We start from the raw sequence: 20894 nt of genomic DNA on the forward strand, positions 1-20894 counted from the left end.
CTCCCTCACCTAAGCATCAACCTGAAACCTTTTACTCGATTCCAAACTCTTAATCTTCCACTTCTCATACAATGCTTATTGGTGTCCAGCCATATGTGCACCAATCGCCCAGGTACTGCTAACGAAGACGTTGGCATCGCACATGTCGCAGTACCAGTCCTGTTTTCCTGAAGGACGTCTGGAAGAAGATTGGTGTGGAGGAACTCCGCCGACATAGTATTCTGGGCATGCTGATTCTGCCGGTGTGGGAGGAAGGAAAGAGGAAGCGGGAGAGGAGGTCAAGGCATGGGAGGAGATCTGCACATCTGCTTCGTGCTGCACGATCTCATCGCCTTGCATATCCTCATCTTCATCCTCATCGCATTGTATCCCATCCCGTACCATACTCCTCTCAACATTTTTAACATGCTCGTCAGATGCTAGGTGGCGCTCCCACTTGATACCAGAGTATCTGCAATTGCAGTCTTCGCAGTAGTGTTCAGGCTCCTCGTGCTCATCTTGCGACTCTCCCCTCTCCTGTACCTTCACTTGTACCTTTTCGACCAGCTCCATGACCGAAGAGGAAGAGGATCCTTCTACCCCTGTTAAGCTGCTGCTTTCCTCTGCAATACTCTCATCTTCGGTGACCTCGTCGTCGTCCGTAGTGTCTTCGTCAACTGTAGTACATCTGCTAAGATTGGGGGAACGGATGGCGTTGAACACATGACTTGGAGAAGCCACATGTCGCGCCCAACGAACACCGGGGTATATGTCACAGGTCTCGCAGTAGCGCTCTAGCTGCTCTGAAGGTAGAGTCTCCAGCCCTTCTACTTCTACAATGGAGTCCGGAGGAGTCGGCAGCACAATACTCTTGTCGCAATGTTTGTTCTTCAGAACGTTACTTGCATGTACCGAGCCCTTCAGATGACGGCTCCAGTCCTGTGTCTTGTAGAAGCGGTCACAGTCCTCGCAGTAATCGCCGGTCTTCTCGCTGCGTAACTCGTCCATCTCGTTAATCTTCACGCAGTCTCTCGCCGTTTCCGTCTCTTCAAACACTTCCTCATTACTCTTGAATCGCAAGTTCTTCGCAACGTTATTCATATGCATCGGGCCTTTCAAATGACGAGCCGAATTAATTCTACCACACCAACTATCGCAGTCCTTGCAATACTGCTGTAGCTTCCCACCTTTCGTCACTCCGCCCCTGCGTTGTAGCTTCCTGGTCACATAGCTCGCATGCCACTGAGATCTCAAATGGCGTCTATAGTCGCCATACATTGGGGTTCTGAAGTCGCAGTCGACGCAGTAATGTCCTACTGGGTCGTAGCTCGGTACTTGCCCGCCATCATCTTCCTCCTCTTGATACGTGGGACGCAAACGCTTATAATCAGCGACATTCTTTTGGTGGTATGCGTTACTCCACTTGTGGCTGCGGTAGTCGTCGAGGTGGTTGAAGGAGCTATTGCACGGTTTGCAGAGCCATGATGTACCCTCTGCAAGGATGTCAGAGTTATGTGTGGAGATGGGAGAGGAGGAAGGGAGTGAATCGGTTGGAGAGCTGAGTGTGAAGCTAATAGCCTCTACATTTGGCGGAGCTGGACCGTTTGCTTCGGCAATTTCACCCTCCTGTGATGCTACTTCAGGCATGCGTTTGTCCAGAGCGTCTTCTGTGACATGCTGCGGCTCCCGCAGAGGGGTCAACAAGCCCCCCAAACTGTCAAATACCGCGGCAGCCTGGCTGAGATCCAGGTGTTTGGCGATTCGTGCGGCACGACGGGCTGTTCGACGATTTGCTCTTCGAATTATCGCCTTGAGCCTGCGTACCTCAGACTTGAGCTGCCGAGTGTTCCTGATCGGCCTATCTTCATCGGAATTGGCTTCTGACTCGCTACTGGGGCCGAGATCCAGATCGTTCATGTCTATCTTGAAGACATCTCGTTCGTTGGCGTTGGCTTCGGATATTGTTGTGGGCTTCGCAAGAAGCGCGTTGAGTGCGGAAACGGGCTGTGCCGAAAGGCGATTTGTTACTGGAAAATCTCCTTGTAGAACTGAAGTAAGCATACCAGAAAGCAACGCCAGAGCGTCCCTCTTTCGTTGCTCAAGTGTTGCGTCCATGTCTAAAGGAGAAAAAGACCACTATAAGCTTCAGGAATCGAGGTAAGATGCCGTCGAGAACAGCGGTGAACTGAGGGGAAAAAGTCTAATCTTGAGAAAGGCGGGGAAGAAAGGGCGTCCTGATTTTATAAAGGTGCGGTGAGGTGCGTTCGTTGGTAGCGAAATGGCAGCCTGAAGTTGGAACACAGTACCGCACATAGCATCTCTGGTTCAATCTCTTTGCAAACCCACTTATGTCCTTTCGAGCAGATAAGTCACCCACAGCTTCTGCAGGTCCGATGATGCGAATAGCCAGATGTTTTCAGAGGAGACAGATTGAAAACACACCATGTTACGTGCAGTCGTTTCGATGCCTGATACTTGAGAACTTCTCTATACTCGAGCCATGATTGTGGACCACATCTTTGCCACTAACGTTGAACGAATCCTTGCGAGCTTATTAGAACAATGTATACTTGACAACTACAGTCAAGTCAGCGTGATCTAGTACAATCACCATGAATGATGTCTGCCTAGTCGAATGCGCTGTTGCTTTCGTGCTGTGCAGTTGCAATACTGGTCAGGCAGAGCCAGATCAATGTACCACGGGAGTGCTTGGTACCTACGCATGAGCTGCAAGTATCAACCACCTTTCAGATGAATTTGGACCATACAAGGATGCTTCGGATTCGATATGACAGTTGGTAAAGACAACGTGTTCATCTAGACGCGTCATGGGGTTCGCAATAGTAGAGGCGTTACAGACGACGCTCATCAGAGTTTTGAATCGTCAAAAGAAGGTGATGATGACGGGGAAGAGAGATGCGACTCGAGGTACACTTGTAGAAATGTTAGTGTAATGTGTTGTCCAGAGTGTGGAGTTGCAGGTGACGTCTGCTCTTCGAGACATCGTGAAGTTCACAGCGACAAGTCATGCCAGTGACCTATAACCCTTGAACTAGAGTCTGTGCTGATGCTCAGCTATATCCATGGGTTCTGGGACACTTGAGGGAGTCCGTTCGCGACAGCCGTAGTGCAAACCTAAAGATACGAACTTATCCAGGGTCTCCAGGCCTGGTGCCTGCAAAGGCCCTTACGATGCAGCCATCGCGCTCAGCATCTACCATGTCGCTCCGAAACGTCATCATACTGTAAAGTCGTATCTCCGGTCCTGCAAAATACTATTGCATGTTGATTACTGCAGCCTGCAGCCATGGTAACAGCAGCGATGTCGGTCCATGGCGTCCTCTAACCGAGAGCGGGGCGGACTCGCTGGCTTGCTCGCCTGCGTCGCTCGGTTGGCGTACAACCTTGGGAACTTTGTTCTCGAAGCGTTCGATGCTTTTCGGTCTTGCTAGGGTGATCCCTGACCTGGCTTTCCTTGCCTTCGTCTCGCGAACAGATAAACGAGATCGTATTGTACATAATTCTCAGCATCGCGCGAGCCCGCTCAACTTTTGCGAAAATGCATGGTAATTAAGCTGCGCTTTTGTTGGCTTTTCCGGTATCGCCGCGATGCTTGGATGTCGCACAGAGTGAGCGCGCAGATGATGTCCGTACGCTCCTGTAGCGGCGCTTCTACTCCGGAGTAGATGCAGCTTGTCAGCCCTAGGGCCAGGGTCTCTTCTGCTTGTCCGTGTAACACTGAACAAGGGAGGAGCAATGCGACGCGACAAGCGATGCGCGCATCGCGAAGTCCAACCAAATTGTTTGGCGTGGAATTTGTTCGGCGACGGTGGTGGGGTGTCCAGTAGATATTTCGACACGTGTTGAAGGGACTCCTAGTGCTACCCGCCATCCTATGCGAAAGGACAAAGTCTTGCCGTTGATGCACGTCCTACAGATTGGTCACACTCAGCTACTCAGCTCGACCCGGCATGCAATTATTTATCCGCTTGATAAACCTCGACACCTTGGTAACCACCAGATACTGGTACCTAGTTGTTGGGTACTCTGGCTGCAGTCTAGTTCTTCAGACGGCGTTGTGGCTGGAGCCGCCGCCCTTGAGATATGCGCCGTTGGGTGCGGGTAAATAGCCAGGGAAATTGAGCATTGGACAAACGGAACTTCGCTGTCCGCTGTCAGCACGCGTCATTAGATAGGACGATGCGTACCCGCTGGAAAGGGAAGCCGGCCCGTAGACGCATTGTGGAGATGGAGTGCTTTTGTGCTTGGTCTCATTCAGAGTGCGTTGGACAGCGCACTGCTGTCACAACGGGACCATACGTCATCCCTGCTCAAGCGATTGACGATGCAAAGGGTCCTGATGTGGGCACTCAGAGGCCATTGCGTGATCAAGGTCAAGCCTGGGGATCGAAAAAGCGCAGGCTGCCACAGAATGGTTCGTCGGTGATGCTGCATGAGCAAGCCACCGATAGCTAAGCGACAGAGGGTAGGTAGGCGAATCGACTACAGTATGAGGGAGGTGTTCGAGAAGAGATCCCGCGCCGGTTTCGCCGGGACCCAGGTACTGCGCAATCAGCCTCAATTGAATTTTGCCAGTCCGGGACGGATGGGGTTGACGCCCTTCTCCCACAGTTTGCGTCGCTCCAAAGGCTGGCTGCAAGTTCTGTATTCGTCTGGCATCCCAAAAGCACCGAGGCCCATACACGGGCCGCGGGTGATGGAATGACACTGCACGCCGCATATTTGCTGGGCTCAGCAAGGTACCTGGAGCTCGCGCGCGTAGCTCCAATGGATGCAGAGATCCAATAGACGTGTGCATTGGATGGGCGGGACGAAGCTGATTGCAGGAAGAACAGGCCTGGAGGTGTGGCGGGACCCATGGCACGGCACGTGACTGTCCCGACGGGGTTAGTGTGGCAATCGGGGTTGCAGTTCTTTTTGAACCTGGGAGCGGTCTGCGTCTTTAGCCTTTTGGACAGAAATTCCCCGTTCACTAATGCTGCATCTTGCCTGCCGCCATCTCTTCGCCGCGTTCGCAGACGACTTCAGCCAACTCACCGCGCGCGTGGCTAGTTTGTCACCAGCGTACCCTGCTTTCGCCTACTACCCGCCCAAGCGAGCTCGCTTCTTGTAAGTCAAAGTCGGTCGATTCATTCATGGCACTGCCACATGCACTCTCTACCTGCTAAAGGCGGCTAGCCATGCTGCAGCCCACACTCCACTTCCTAGACGGCTGTGAGGGATATCGCGCACTCGCGACGTGTTTTCTTTGGCGCAGCAGGCCGCTGCTGTCGTCCTTTGGCAATCCAGCGTCTCTGTGTTGCATGTCTCCCCTTGCTGGCCCCGCTGTCATTTGAACTTTTTTTCCCGCGTTATTCAGTTCAGTTATCCAGTACTATCCATGTAGTGCACGCACAACTACTGCGGCCGGCGGCGTCGAACCGAGCGAGACCAGGCCCCTGTTCCGCGGGTCAAAACGCCTTCGCCAACTCAGCTAATCCCAGTTCCTTGCCAGGCTTGCCGTCCCTCTTCCCATCCGCCTCAAGCTTTCTAGCGCCGCCGTGCTCTTCAAGACATCCCCAAGAACTGTCGAGCGCCCTGGTGGCATACTCCATTGCTAGCCCATGTCGCACGACTTTTCCACTCAGGTCAACCAGGCGCCCTACTCGCCCGCCCCGACTCACTTTTCCCATCAGAGCATGGCCGACCCTAACATGCAGTCGCGCCAGCAGCAGGCCGTCGCCTATCCTTCACCGCACTCGTACCCGTCGCCCTCAATGCAGCCCACATACACGTATCCGCCTCCCCAGGGCCAGCAGAGCAACGAGGGCTATCGCAGCTCTCCGCAAGGCGCTCAGATGTCGTTGCCGCCCCTCAATCTGCCGCCAATACGTCTGCAAGATGGACAGCAGTCCCAGGCGCAACCTCAGCAGCCGCCCCAGCCCATGGGATCTCCACTCCCACCACCACAACACGGCATGCAGCAATACTACCCTCACCCAGGGCATGCGCAGCCCGGACAGCCCATGATGGGCAACATCGGCGGTCCGCAGTTCAATGCGATGCGATACCAGCTGCCGCCGCAGGGCGATCAGAGAGTGCTATCTGGCGGTCGCCACAAGAAGGAAATCAAGCGTCGCACAAAGACTGGCTGTCTGACATGTCGCAAGCGAAGAATAAAGGTGAGTGCATACGTCAATGAGACGCGGTGCAGACGCGACGCGAAGCCAGAGGAGCTATTGCCTGGTCGCTTGCTTAACCGAGCGAGGAACCCAAACTCCTCTAATCCAACCTCTCGCGTGTCAGAAACGACCGACTGTGCAGCACGGTGCAGCAACACGGTTGGCAAGTGTGTTGCAGCGTCAGCTACATCAACCGTGTTGTCGTGCGCTGCCAACACCCTTGGTCTTGTTTCTGGCAAATTTTCTGCATCGCGCACCAACATCATTACTCACCTGCACATGCGCTAACCACCATCCCGACAGTGCGACGAAGCCCACCCCATGTGTAGAAACTGTCAGAAGAGTAAACGAGAGTGCCTTGGTTACGACCCAATTTTCAAACAGCAATCCGGTCCCGCCCAAATACAACCTGCCCCCAACTCAGCGCCCGCACCCCACGCGACAAGCGCACCGGCGCCGGCCCCGTCGTCCTCCAACTATAGCCAGAGTCCGGTACCCCAGGGTTACGCGCCTGCCTCGTCTGCTGGGTACGCGACTGCCGCACCTGCTACGAGCGGAGAGCATCAGCAGGCCAACTTCCACGCCATAGACCCTGCACTCGCGCAGGCCGATCCTGGTCTACAACAAAACCAACATTACAACGGTGTACACACCATGGATCCCGCCATGAGAGGGCCTCCAGGTGCCAACCCTTACCCACCTCCACCAGAGCCTATGAAAGGTTGGTACCCTGCTCCTCATCGTCTTATTAATCCTAACCCAGATTCAGGCAAGCGGTTGAATATGCAAGACCTCTTCGGAATATGTAACCACAGCCCGCCCGACGTTCCTCAGCGAACTTCACCAGTGCCACGTGAACTTGACGACGAATTCTCCCGCATCTTCCTCAACGACTATTGTCAAGGCCTCGACGTCGTACTCGAAACCACCTGGTTCTCAGCTAACAACAATGCGCTCAATAGAGTTTTCAGCGACCGATACCTACATGAAGAGGCCGCCTTCTTTACCGAGACCATCAAGTACAAGGCTACCCAGGATGCTGATATGACGAGCATCTTTAGTCAAGAAGCTCGTCTTTTATGGCACCTGCTAAGCACTTGCAAGCATATGCTCCCGGCCACTAATGGCTCGCCGCCAGAGGGCGAGGATTTCCAAATGCGAGAAGCTAGAGCAAGACTCGATGTCCTGGAAGCTCTCCTCACAAATCAGAACTTGGAGTCTAACCCCACACGTCAACTCGAATATCCGTCCAACCTGGATGACGAGGCGAGGGCACAAGTCAGCTTCTGGCAACATCTTGGTGATTTCGTCCAATATTCCGATTCCGATATCGCACCGCCAGGAGCCGCAGACAACGCTTTGGGTATTCTGCGTACCGTCCTGCACATGCGCGAGGTGCGCGACGCCATCTACTCTATCGCTATCGCACGGCACTACGGTTCCCGTATCGGCGGGTTCCCCAATGCTCTGCCTACTCCCGTCGGCCAACCTCCTGAGAGCGACTTGAACAAGCTTCTCGTTGCCATGTCCTTTATCAGCCACGAATCTCGATCTGCTACGCAACAGGTCCTTGCACGCATCTGTGACATGGCCATGTTTTCTTGGACTGCTTCGAGGATGCCAGGGGGTCCGGGCCAGGAGCGACCGGTTGGTGGTCCACTGCCGTACCCTCATCAATAGTGTTTGATTTATGGTGCGAAGTGTAGCGGAGGGTATGCGCATTGTTCCGATCTCGGCCGCGATCATTTTGATTGGGCTATCATATGGATTGGCAGTGATATTGTACCGCCTGCACATTATCCCGATGACAGGTATCATATGGATTGGCAGTGTGGTTGTACCGCCTGCAGAAAGGAGACGAACATGTTCGAGCCAAAGCTCGAACAGAAGAGGTTGGACAAGGAGAAGGGGACATCCGAGCTGGAACCCATTTTCGAGCTGGATTCCATTTTCGAGCTGAGTTCCATTGTTTTGCATTGAAGCGGGGGCGTTGTTTTATTGTTTTCTTAGCCATTGCCATTGCTTTGGCAATTTGCACTTTCGTTGATGACTGCTTCTATACTCCCCCCGACACACACTCTGTAACCCCGCACCTACGTTTTTACGATTCTTTGTTGCATCTACCGTGCGTTACGGAGCTGGTGGGTTTTCTTTCTTGTTTTCGTTTTGGGCAGGCATTCACATGCACAAGATATACCCGGTTCGTCGATCGTGTCCTGTTCATCTTATTCGTATACATGGCAGAACTCTATAAGTTCTTTGCTTTAATCAATTTGGTTCTTTGGACTGTTATGGAAGATGTGGAGACGGCCGTTACATTTATGGGGTTTAGAGGTTGGATATGTAGGGAATCAGAGCTATCAATCGCATTATACTCTTGAGTCTAGTATTGTTCTGAACCATCAATGATTGCTCCTTGGGCCCGGAAACACTCCTGTATGGTAGAACATGTGGGGTGCTTCTTTGAACAGAGAATACTCTGCGCCCACACAAGCGTCCGCACGGGGAATGGCGGGGTATGTTTGAGCGCTTTTTGACAGCATATTTTAATGTTTATCAGCAATTGAGTACAGCTACACAGTCGCTATTACGCTTGCGACAGTAAGTAGCTGCTCAGGCAGCAGTACGCTCCATCTTTGATATAACAACGCTACAAGACAATCGCTGTCCAAAGTACAGACCAAGGCGTTGGTCATAGCTTTGAAAACTTTGCATTTGCGCAAGAACGTTACAATAGGCTCGTGCTGGATCTAGCACACGAGATCTGGCGATGTCGCAAACCCTTTTCGGTACTCTAGTTGGAGCTATGTCCGCCTACGAAAGCCTGTAAGCAGATCTCCCGTACTAATGCAATCAAGCGCATTAACTAATAGCATTATACAACTAGGCCGCTTGTAACAACATTGGCCCTTCAGCGGCTAAAGGATCACTGTTGCACACCCGCATCTTTAGCCCAACCTTCGAGCGACAGGATAGTATTACTGCACATATCACTTGTCATGTTCCTAATCATGCCACGCTCCTTCAAGATAAATCAACACAACAAGTTCTACTACATAGCTAGAATTTGTAAGAGGCATATTAGGGCAATCTATAAAGAGCGATGTTTGTTTGAAAGCAAGTATCTAGGATTTTCAGCGTCTCATGTATTGCAAAGCCGTTAGACATCAGTGCGCCAGAACTACTATTAGCTATTTCTCTAGTCTCTGGATCGAACACTCGACTGATCTATCTTCAACTAATCTTAGACTTCTTGTATCTTTTCTCAAAAATATCGTAGTGCTGTCTAGGAGTCGGGCAACTAGTTCAATTGCTTCCATAGATTGCAGCTGGTCGAACTGTAAGGGACTTAATGCCCTATTGTCAGCACTAACGTATCGTTTAGCGGCCAGTTACGTTTGCTTGACAATGTAAGGGACTACGCTCAGGGAGCTATCGCACAGCTATACCGAGTTGTATAAAATTGAGAAATAAGCTATAAGTTTCATAGCTACATATATATATATATATATCTAAGTAAAGAGTGGTGAAATAAGCTTGCTTGTTGCCTAAGCAACAAGCAAGCTAAGAACCAAGATATAATCGAAGATGAGCGAAAAAAGGGCTCTATGCCATCGAATAGAGTAGCTCGATCCTCGAACTGGCTCATTCCACATAGATTGCTGCAATGCGTTGAGGTGTCTCAAATACTCATACTTCACAACGTCACAATTCGACGCCACAACGGCGCTGTAGCAACCCCTTGAAGGATGTGATATTCATCAAATAAAACGGAAAAATCATTTCATTGACCGAAACACAAGAAACTTATAGTGTTGTGCGCTAAACCTAGACCGAAGTCACTAACGCAGGACGTGATCGCGTAGAGAGCAGGCAATTTCATAACAGAAGCTCACCCCACAACAAGAGGTGGAGCTCGTGGAGTATGGGAAATATCCCACTACTTATGATTTATCTTCTGCAAGAGACGCAATCGCCAGTCTCGCCTTAGCGGTTGCCTAGCAGTGAACGAGAACGGGGTTATCTCATTCATCAACAGGCACTCTATCTGTCTCATCTCTCAATACTGTAAAGATATCGACACACGTCGCCGCAACGCCAATTCTTATACAAATTACTAGTTGTACTTCAACTTACTCTAGCGTAAGATTGCTGATTCTAGGTACCACCTATTAATCCTTAACAGCCATGACTCTCATGTGACGATAAAATTCATCAAATAATGCAACCAGAACGAAAGGATCCTGGCTATTCTTTCTCCTCGTTCAATGCACACGCTGCAGCCGCATCATAAGGTGATGTTAAGCCTTCGTCAACTGAGTACTCGAAGGAGCTCACAACGTACCTTCACAGCGGCTGTAGGCTGGCAGTAATTAATAAAAGCGGCTGATTGCACTTGTCTTGGAAGCCTTGGGTGAGAAAACTTACTCAGAGGCTTTTACTTAGGTCTTCTAAGACAACGGGTATATCACCCCTTCAGCACAACGTCATCTTCCAACGCTTTGCTCAGGACACTCCTGAGACCTCTAATAGCAACATATAGTCCTTTTTCTAGTATACTCTGACGGTAGGTGGCTTAAAATAAAAACTGCTGCAGGCAATAGTAAGGGGTGAGACTTGTGATAAGCTGAGGAAGAACAGTCGCTTGCTCCATCACATCTTGATTCAAAATTTGCCCTTCCACCTCAGGCATAAAAATCTAAGAACGGATCTTAAGATTCAGGAGCAGCAAGAGAAGAGAGAAGAGGCTCTCTCGTTATAGCCTCGCAAGGACTATCGAAATAGGGCTAAGTTTTGCTCTCCTAGCAGAATACAGGAAGCAAGTACTAATAAGAGAATCGGGCAACAAAATTAGAGGGCAGAAGATTTCAAGTAAATTAACATGATGAAAAATAGGCATGCTAACAAGCTGTGCACTTAGAAACTTACTAAGAGAGACAGGAGTAGTAAGCGAGGAATAAGGCAGGGCACAGGCAAATTAGAGCTATTTGAGCTAAAGACATCGTTCCTAACGTACCTTATGATGGCAATCTAGAGTATAGTAACATGAATGTACCTCAGCCGTACGTGGAAGATCTCTTATTAGTCTATTCCGTATTTGTAGAGGGTAAAGGTCTAGGAGCCGTAGTACGGCCGAAAAGCTTAGCGTTACTATTGCTGTTAGATGTTGCTTTTAGATTCTAGATTCATGTAAAGATCTGAACTTTGTTAGTACACTAGGCGTAATTAGGCAAGTACAATCCTTATATAGTCTGTGCAGCTGTACTACAGCTACGGTCTGTACTTCGAGCTTTTTTTAGACTCCTGTACGTGAAATACTAGAACTCGTCCTGTAGGTACATTTTGATAGCATTGGTTGGTTGTATCGTACTACGCTACGTTAGGAACGCTGGCTGAGGATGTAACCGAAAGCAGGACTTTAAGAGAAGCTAGCCAGCAAGCTTGCTACAGTAAAAAAAGCTATGCAATTGTCGTCTAAGAGCGATTCAAAAGCTGAACGACTTTAATCATCCAAAAGGAAGCAGGATTGTGGTGCAGTGGCTGCGTAGTTGCTGCGGAACTTCTGACCGCACTTCGCACCTCCAGTACCCGCAACGGCAGAACAGCAACTCTGTACAATGGGTTTTTACACAGAATTATCGTCGTATAGGCCCATAGAGCACTACAACAAGATGTTATGTGACGATGGTCATGGTATGTAACCCCCCCCCAGCTTCAATCATATAGCTGCGCGTTGGGGCGATTCGGCGCATCGCGTGCACGGACATCGCGGCATAGTCAATCCGAGAGTCTTTTCCTCGCCGCGCGGGTCTAGGCCGTTCTGTGGGCGCAGTATACCAGGTCGAGATTCCGCTCAGATCAACTTTTGATACCGGTAAAATCATTTCATCATAGGAAAAAAAACAGTAAAGTCGAGCAGCTCAGTGCGACTTCTGCATGCTATCAGCCAGTGTTTGTGACTGAAGATCTAGACCAGCGCTGATCTTAATTCTATGTATCGGTTATCAGAGTTGGGAACACCGAGTACATAAATATTGCATAGCGCCTTTGCAGCCGCGATACTTGCTTACACTGTATACAATTTTTGGGTTGACTGTCTCTTACTACTTCTTAGGACACAATAATGATAGAAACCGATGCGGGCCGACATGTGGCTAATACTACAACATCAATTTCGAACGTTACTACGAACCATTTAGTGGATTTTACGAAGCGGCGTGACTGGCAACAACGTACTATAGAGGCGATACAAGACCTTCTGTACGTGTTAGCTTCCGACGGTAAAATCCTCTACGCATCCGCATCCTGTGTGTCTGTTACCGGCTACCAACCAACTCAGCTAGCAGGACACTTCATTCATGACTTCATTCACCCTGACGACATAGACGTATTCGTCAAAGAGATGGGTGATGCGATCGCAACTGGCGATCCGCTACGTTTCTTCCACCGCTTTCGCAAAGCTGATGGGGACTGGATCATATTCGAATCATACGGACATGCCCATCTCAACGAAGATTCTAGCCGAATCTCTGTACAAAGAGGTAGCATCAATGACGGAGGATTCTTCATTACCGCTCGCCCTTATCCGACTAAGAGTGCCGCCCTGATAGACTCGTTTCTAGAGCACAAGATTGAGAATTTGAGGCTCACAAACCACCTTAGAGAACTTCAAGATGACGGAGAAGACGACTCTGAGCCTCGAGATTGCCGAGAGGAGACAACAGATGGTTAGTTTTTCTGGTTTTTTTTCTTTTTGAGGATAATACATATTCGCTTACATCGTGGAGCGCACTATCTCGTACTACCTTGAGCACGATCTAGTGAAATAAGCATGAAGCTAACCCGAGAATCTCAGAAGATGGGCCTGTTTTAGGCAGCGATGAAGATTCCGCCCAAGAAAACTCGGAGAGATTCAGAATGTCTGACTCTCAACCCCCCGAACGAGCGCATTATGTCAAGACGACCCAAACCAACCGTATAGGCGATCTTGGCATTCCATTTTCTCCATACGCCAATAGCGGGAGAGTGTCTAGAAGAAAAAAAAGGGGAGGTCTTGAAGCTGTATGCGGCTATGTGTGTTTGAGTTGTGGTAATCTTGACTCAACAGAGTGGAGAAAAGGACCCAACGGACCGAAAACACTTTGCAACGCTTGTGGATGTAAGTTAGCTCTGCTAAGACAGAACGCGAAGAATAATGACTGTTATAGTGCGCTGGGCAAAGGCCCGAAGGAAAGAGCGAAATAAGGAGCTTAGCGCCTTTCCCACACAACCTACCGGACGGTGATCATGAGAAGTGCCATGAGGTCGGGTGCTGGTATCATCAACAGGAATTAGGGGAGGGTCTATGTTGTATCAGATATACCATCTTAGTTTCGTTCAAACGAAGAACATCACACGGTATTATTAGTAACAGGGTTTCCAACGGCGCTTGACCTGCAGCCCTTCTATACACTCTGCAAGTATCTACGTGCTGTTTGTTAGTACTCATTCAGCTACGCTCGCCCTTCTCTGGTCTCTACTATCGCTGTAGGACTGTCGCTCCGCGTATTTCACGCTCTTTACTCTTAGCATTTACAGGTATAGCCTTACAAGTACTCACCTAACTCAATATTCGAATGACGAAAAAAGTTTCAGACCGCATGGCTTCGCCATATAGTTGCTTTTCCAGAACGACGCTTATCGTAAATCTGGATGAGCAACCTCTCGTCCTTCTTGCCTGTCCTTGATTGGTGAACCAAAGCGATACTCGAGTAATCTGATCACGATATAGTATGCTTGTCTTTTCTCTTTTTCGTGGCTTGAATTTTGCATATGTGGTGCACCAGCTTAGCAGCGCTACAAAGGTTATGCCTTCCTCATCGGGTCGACGCGTTACCATTGTTTTGTACGACACAATCGGCACTTCTTCTCGGCTCGTCGGTTCGTGTCATGTAGTACGTTGATGTCATGCTTGGAGCACACCGGCTGAAGTTGTTGGACGTTTGATAAAACGCCTCCGGCTTACCGATTCTATGCATGGGGAGATGCCTAGTCAAATAAATCAATGTTTTGTTGTAGAAGGAGGGAACGTCAGCCGATCAGCCAACACGTCGTCTTGATCTCAATAGTACATAGCCATGCAAAGATCATGCTTCTGCCTTTATACTCGTTAAATGTGGATCGCAATCGAGAACTGCTCTGTGGGTAAACACGCTGGTTTATTATCTGTCTCAAATGTAAGTAAGGTCTGTTCATGCGTAGCGAGATATCCTACGTAATGACACGCTACATACACGCTCTTTTTATGGGCGGAAAGAGGTCTACCAACAAGTATGGTTTTACTCTTACATACAGAAGAAAAAGAACAAAGAAAAGAAGAGCATTAAAACAGGTGTCGCCGGATACTGCGTCAGTAGCTTTCCTTCCGGCTGATTTTACAAGTCCTCAATTCCACCGCGTTAGCTGCGAGAATCTCTCAGACCTCCTTTGAATAAAGACTGTACCTCCACATACCTCCACACATCTCGTTCTTATTACCTGGACATGCGGAATCGCATTCCGCAGGTGGTACCACATGTGTCGGATCTTTGATAGCATTACCACACATGCATACTTTGAAGTTTGTAACGGCAAAGTGCGGAAAAGCCTGACAATAGGTCGCGCACTTGGCGATTGTCATAGCACTGTCCTCGATTCGGCTATCAACCAAGAATTTCCTTGGACTAACACCGAAATAGCAGCCCTGGTAACTGAAGGACTTTGCTTGCTGTTCATTTAGTTTTGCCAAAAGCTCTCGCTCGCATTCGTGATGCTCGTGCTCTTTCTTAGCAATTTCAGCCACCAACTCTTGTTCGCGCTCGAGCCATTTATCTTGATCTGACTGGCAATTGTCGGAAGGGTTGCCCGAGCCATTCTGGGAAGTCCAGTGGAGGGGTTGCTCGAAGACGATGCCGTTTGTACAAGTGCACGAGCAGTCTGGTTTTTCCGCCGAGGAATCGGTGCAGGTGATAGAAGGCTTCACGCCTAGTGTTATATATTAGCTATACTCAGAGTTATCACTATTCAGTTTACTTGCCGTTCTCGCACTTGTACGAGTTCCCGGAAAGGGCTAGAGAGCCGAGGATTTGTTGGGCGTCATAGGTATAGGCTGTAGTACAAAGACTAGATACGATGCAGATCCAAGGAACTCTCATAGCTTGTATTACTAGATGCGTAAGATGAGTAGAGTGTGTAAGAGATTAGCACACAACATCTGGTAAAGTTGCATTCTTATAGTGTTAGCTTTTTCTTCTGTTCTTCGGCCCAGCACTCTATTAGTTCACGCGACATGTGACCTACTGATTTAGATATGTATAAGCGTATCCATTTGTAGACAATGCAACCGGCGTAAGATTGGGGAGCCAGACTTTACTCTGGATAGCTTTCCTTTTGATGGACTCAATTTTTGATACTCTCTTCTGCGAAGTTTTACTTTTGTTCACTGACTTATCTTCGTAAGTTCGCCTAAGTTACTAGTGATCGAGCGTTCACCCCTCCTATAAACTGCGAGATATCTCAGCGGCGAGTCTGGGAGTTTCTCACAATGTGATTGAAAGTCCCTTTATCGTAGTTCCACAACGAGGGCTTGATGCGTCTATTGTTGACATCGACATCCCATATCTTCGGTAGCTAGACGATAAATGTGACGATCGTAGTTTTGTTTGGGTAAGACGGCGAAAACTCATCCGGAAATCGGTGGAATAGATGCTTGGTAGTTGCATTAGGGAAGGCAAACCAGGATCAACTACTGTTTACTTGTTCTTGTTTCCAGCGGCCTCGTCTCAGCATGCGTTCCGAACCCCAACAGACCTGTGCCTATGCCACCTTCATCTACAAGCTCTCCGTAGCGAATCCTCATGCCTAACAACTCCTTTCTGACACGGTCTTCATCGCATTCTTTTTCTTCCTTCCCAATGAGCTTACTCATCTCTGTGCGTCCCGTTGTCGCAGTCGCGACCTGCAGAAAACCTCCGTCGGTCGCAGGAACACCGTTCGCCATGAGTGACCAGATACCCAAGACAAGGAAGACCAGTGCTAACCCGAATGACAACGCGTATGATATTACCAAGTCGATCGGCCTGGAGAAATGATATGTGGTGCGATACTCGGTAATGTTGACTGGGTAGGGGGCGTGCCATGTGTCGAGGGTGAGTGCGGAGATACTCACGTTGATGAGGAAATCGTTGATCATGCTTTGACTCAAGTTCAGGTCTCAACGTGGGTCGAATATTTCTTGAAATGTTGAGTCGTAATACCAACCAACATCCCATGGGTTTTCCCGCTCAGTATTGTACACGGAAGTAACGTTGTATCGTTGCGTGTTGAGTGCAGACCATTCAATCATAGTATCGACTGAGAAGAAACATTAGACGAAAGAACATGATTACGTAAAGGGCAGGAGGGAGGCTCAGTACACACCAGCAAGAATGCCCGTACTGTTAATGAACGGAACCAATGTCCCGTTCCAGTCGGTCTTGTTCCATTCGGCAAGCCTACCCACATAACCCTCCCATCTGTACTCCAGACTTCGAAAAGAGGTGACCATTGGTGCATATATATCCCAGTTGGTGAGGTGGTCCTTAGTAGTCGAAACCCACTCTTCGTATTCCGGAGTGTTAATAGGAACATCGGAGATGTTTGGCCACGGTCTTCCAATTCCATAGGGAAAGAAATAAGCACTCTGAGTGACGTCAGGTATTGGGCCCACGTCCTTCAAAACATGATCAATATGTCGCACGCCTCGAGGATATGAGATGTTTACGCTCAGAAGTGCCGAGAAAGGCTCGCAGATCAGGCTTTCAGTGTTTACAGCATACTCGTAGATCCTTGAGGTATAGTTGTGACTATATATTCCAGGATAGCGTATCGTGCTGATGTTCAGGAGAGGTGGTGGAAGCACCTTGGAAACCGTGTCTTTCCAGTCGATTGTGAACATCCATGACTCACTGGTCATGTCATCAAAGTATGTCCAGTTTTGCGTCTCTTGTTTACAAGAAACCTGTAATGTTCGGTACTCGATAGAGTAACTCATGTTCTCGCTTTTTGGCGATGAAAACTCTAATATCTCTCCAGTTAGCAGACCTAATTTTGCCAGGCTGAGAAGCGGCTTCGAAGGTTGACTAGACAGGTTGTTAGCAACTCTCACTGGCTGTAAATATTCCTTGGCTTACACGTAATCGTAGGAAACTATTGCGTTTTTGTTATCGTACTCCAGCTCTCCATCTTTTGGCATGGAAGCCCGACGCAGATACGCGAGACTAGGAACAGAAGTATAGTTCGGATGGAGAGCATCGAGACCTTCCGGTGGAGGTAGATTCATTACCGAGAGATCGATATTCCTCATCTCAGAGTACGGCCTCGAAGTTACCGTGAGAGATGACGGTGGATAGATCACCGCCAGAGGTAAGAGCCAAGCGAAAATAGCCATGAGAAACAGGAAAGGCGCATCTTTCACGATCTTGACTTTAGCCAACTCAAGGGGGTTTGAGCGAATCTGGAACAGCTGCTCAATCTGAGCGATACGCAGGAGTCTTTGTCGAAATATCCTCCATAGGTGCTGTGTGAATGCAAGGCCTACACTGGCGACTAAGCTTGCTTTGAACAACGTTGTGATAAGCAGTGAGATCGCAGTGACTTCAGATTGTTCGAGTACACGGTTCTCGGCGAGAGTACCGTCGAGGCGTTATGTAGAAGATCGCATGAGCAACGGCGAGTAGTACAGCTAGGTAATATAAGGCTGTTGTTCTCGAGTTCTGAGGGTTGATTCACGTACCAGTAAGATAGAACACAATGATAACAGCGATAGTAGCTCGCGGACGGGCCCAAATTGATGATAGCCATGGTGGTCTGGTGACACCTGTATTACGTTGCGTCACTGAAGATCCAGGGGTGGGCGCAGTTGATTCTCTACCGCTGGCGGATATGAGCTGTGTCGACTGATAAGCATTCTGATCGTCATCCCTGTCACTACCAGATCCGCGATGTGTCGACTGGGGGGTATACTGAGTTTCATGCCTGTCGCTAGCAGGTATAAGATGTATTGACGGATGCATATCTTGATCTTCACCACCGGGATCAGTAACGTCGCCTAGTGGCTGCTGGGGTCTAGAATTTGTATCGCAACCGTCATCGAGTTGACTTTCGTTTACGGTATGATTAGTACGGCGTTGGTTCTGATCTCCATCACGCGTTGGGTGACCGTTGTCTTCGCTCATGTCCTTTAGAATCCTGAGGGCGGTGAAAATTACAAGATTCAAGGCTAGAAGAGGGAAGGAACAGATGGAAGATGGGAATCTTTCTGTTTTAGCGTATTGAAATGCGTCCTCAGCCTTGTGCAGCCCCCAAAACGCCACCAACCGAGGACAGCGGGGTACTGCTTGGCAGCATATACGTATTCAACAGTACGGAGGTGTATCGCTCGGTGATTCGAGGGAGAACAAAAAGAAAGTCCCACGGCTGCTACTGTTGGCAACGTGAGTCTCAGCCTCAGCCTCAACCTCCGCCTTGTGTAAACATCAGTCCTGGCTGCTATGCATACCGATCCTTGGTACCGTCACGTTTCACCTACCTTCACACCTCATTTAGATAATATTCGGACAACGTACGCGCCAGTTACGGTCATCGGTACCCGAGATTCAAATACAGGCTCTCGGTGATAGCATCCCGCTTTTATTCCACCATGTACTGTGCTTATGCTATTGTCTACGTCTATCTCAATTCAAATACGGGATAGAAGATACAGATTGGAAGCGACGCCGGAGATTCGACACAACAGGAAGTGGAGGAACTTTGATCCATGTCATTAGACAAGCGCGGGAGAGTTGCACGTGAGTGAAAGGACTTGTTCAGCCCAAAAGGCAGGAGACGCTTATGTGATCTAGATGGCATGTATAAAGCCTGTACGTGGTCCGGGGTAGACGGATACTCTTAGTTACTACACGCAGCTCCTTACAATCACGAGAGCAGGTTGTGAAAGGACACTTCCCCACTATCTTACAGCAAAGACGAAGAAACAACAACAAAGCATCCCGCCATCACTCAACTCCTCCCTCTCTAAACAGCAGTCCTCTGATTCCGATGACGATACTCCTTCTCCCCTCTCTTCGCAATAGCCCCGTCCTTACATGTTGTCCCATCAGCAACAGGCTGCATAATCGCCTTGCCAAAGTTACAAGTCCCAAACTTTGTACCATCGGCTGAGCAAACGGTAGCACCATCAGTGCTGCACGCCTCTTCTCCGGAACCCACGGTAGGACCTCCGGGAGAGGGTGTGGCTGACGGCTGTGGCTGAGGCGATACTGATGCTGCAGGAGATTGACCTGTGGGACGGAGAGGCGCAGATGGGGCGACGGCGGATGCAGTTGGAATGATAGCGGAGCTAGCGCCTGGAGCGAATACACCATCCGTCTTGGAGGGCAGTGGGGGCATGGGCGCAGTAACAGTTTTGATGGTGCGGAAAGTTGATTCTGTGGTGGACAGGGAGGGTGGCGTGGCTACGGGTGGAGAAGCCGTTGGAGTAGAGGGAGGATTGGCGGCAGATGAGTTACCGGGGGCAGGAGCAGGATCAGTATCGGTGTTGCCACTACCACCACCACCACTGCCACCGCTGAAGGAGCTTGCCTGAGTAGTCTTGCCTGAACAGAGATCCACAAATGGACCTGTTCCGACAGACGTGCCGTATTTGCCGGGGTTCTCAAAGGTGAAGTCTTTGCTGTCGGCGGTTGTGCCGCAGGATGTACCGACCCCGATATTGGCGACTGCCATGTCGGGGAGCGCATCGAAGCCAGCTGTGTCATCAGAGCCACCAGAGACAGTAATGGGCGCACAGTTCATGTACATCTCCCGATTTCCGATTTTGTTGAACCACGTCCATGCCATTGTCATGACCCCATTAGGGAGCTCGGCAGGCACAGTGTACTTGAAGGCATTGTTGGTGCTAGGACCGTTTTGGTCAAGATTACCTGCAGCCTCAACGGGACAGCCACCTTCGATTGAGTAGATGACTTTCCACTTTGACTCTTTTGTGGGCTCCTTGTCGGTGGTTACGCTGATTTGGCAGGAGCCGCCGCCATGAACAGCGGTGCCGGTGAATGAGAGTGTTTGTTCGGAGCCCACTGGCCATTCATTCATGGTGTTGACGGTGTAGGGAACGGCTTTGCAAGGGAAATCGGAGCCGGTGGCCTCGAGAGGAGAGTTGTTGGGGTTGCCGTAGGGGACCGGGCTTTTCAGAACCATGTGCGCGCCGGCGTGGAGCGGTGCCATGGCCAGCATGACCGCCGCGGCAATGAGAGTCGACTTAGCGGACATGGTGTTTCTTAGACCAGCTGAAGAACTTGTATAGGTGATCTGAATGATGTACTGGGTTGTATTGTCGGAAAAATCTCACAAGGAACGATATGAAGTATTAGTTGGGAATACTTCGATCGCTGCGTGGTTAGTATGTTCGTAGTGTCGGTAAGCTGGCAAGGAAGAATATAAGACAAGGGCTTAATAGTCGCAACGTTAGAGGTGAGAGGACCGCTGTGGTATCATAAAACAAGAGCTCCGCCAGTGAGCAATAGGAAAATGACTTCACAATGTGAAAGAGCGTGGATATGAAATGTAATGATTGTAAAGAATCAAGGAATGTGAAAGTGAATGTGGATGATGGCAGTACCATGACAGCAGCATTGAAGGCTTTTTAAAGAATGAACAGGAAGCGCTGTTATGTCACCC

General features: G+C 49.5%; 5 protein-coding genes across 5 annotated transcripts; 2 read left to right on the forward strand and 3 right to left on the reverse strand.

Annotated features, from left to right (window-relative positions):
* Positions 1 to 75: 75 nt before the first annotated feature.
* CC77DRAFT_1067306 (hypothetical protein) lies at positions 76 to 2094 on the reverse strand (the record flags this gene model as incomplete). The annotated part of the gene is made up of 1 exon (XM_018528979.1): positions 76 to 2094. The coding sequence occupies one exon, from the start codon at positions 2092 to 2094 to the stop codon at positions 76 to 78; it is 2019 nt and encodes a 672-aa protein (XP_018379465.1).
* Positions 2095 to 5468: 3374 nt separating this feature from the next.
* Positions 5469 to 7881, forward strand: CC77DRAFT_578880 (hypothetical protein). Its single transcript, XM_018532323.1, has 3 exons — positions 5469 to 6161; positions 6465 to 6882; positions 6931 to 7881. The coding sequence occupies exons 1-3, from the start codon at positions 5604 to 5606 to the stop codon at positions 7839 to 7841; spliced, it is 1887 nt and encodes a 628-aa protein (XP_018379466.1). The 5' UTR covers positions 5469 to 5603; the 3' UTR covers positions 7842 to 7881.
* Positions 7882 to 12407: 4526 nt separating this feature from the next.
* CC77DRAFT_578912 (hypothetical protein) lies at positions 12408 to 13556 on the forward strand. The gene is made up of 4 exons (XM_018532324.1): positions 12408 to 12442; positions 12502 to 12889; positions 13018 to 13320; positions 13370 to 13556. The coding sequence occupies exons 2-4, from the start codon at positions 12565 to 12567 to the stop codon at positions 13444 to 13446; spliced, it is 705 nt and encodes a 234-aa protein (XP_018379467.1). The 5' UTR covers positions 12408 to 12442; positions 12502 to 12564; the 3' UTR covers positions 13447 to 13556.
* Positions 13557 to 14371: 815 nt separating this feature from the next.
* CC77DRAFT_1014301 (hypothetical protein) lies at positions 14372 to 18394 on the reverse strand (the record flags this gene model as incomplete). Its single annotated transcript, XM_018523888.1, has 9 exons — positions 14372 to 14388; positions 14435 to 14461; positions 14655 to 15164; positions 15627 to 15683; positions 15990 to 16372; positions 16436 to 16532; positions 16599 to 17299; positions 17351 to 17813; positions 17953 to 18394. 9 exons carry the CDS (start codon positions 18392 to 18394, stop codon positions 14372 to 14374), a joined length of 2697 nt encoding a protein of 898 aa, XP_018379468.1.
* A 657-nt stretch (positions 18395 to 19051) lies between these two features.
* Positions 19052 to 20486, reverse strand: CC77DRAFT_1002005 (hypothetical protein; the record flags this gene model as incomplete). Its single annotated transcript, XM_018523175.1, has 2 exons — positions 19052 to 19460; positions 19530 to 20486. The coding sequence occupies 2 exons, from the start codon at positions 20484 to 20486 to the stop codon at positions 19233 to 19235; spliced, it is 1185 nt and encodes a 394-aa protein (XP_018379469.1). The 3' UTR covers positions 19052 to 19232.
* Positions 20487 to 20894: the final 408 nt, after the last annotated feature.

The sequence above is a fragment of the Alternaria alternata genome (assembly GCF_001642055.1).
Source record: "Alternaria alternata strain SRC1lrK2f unplaced genomic scaffold CC77scaffold_35, whole genome shotgun sequence".
Lineage (NCBI taxonomy): Eukaryota > Fungi > Ascomycota > Dothideomycetes > Pleosporales > Pleosporaceae > Alternaria > Alternaria alternata.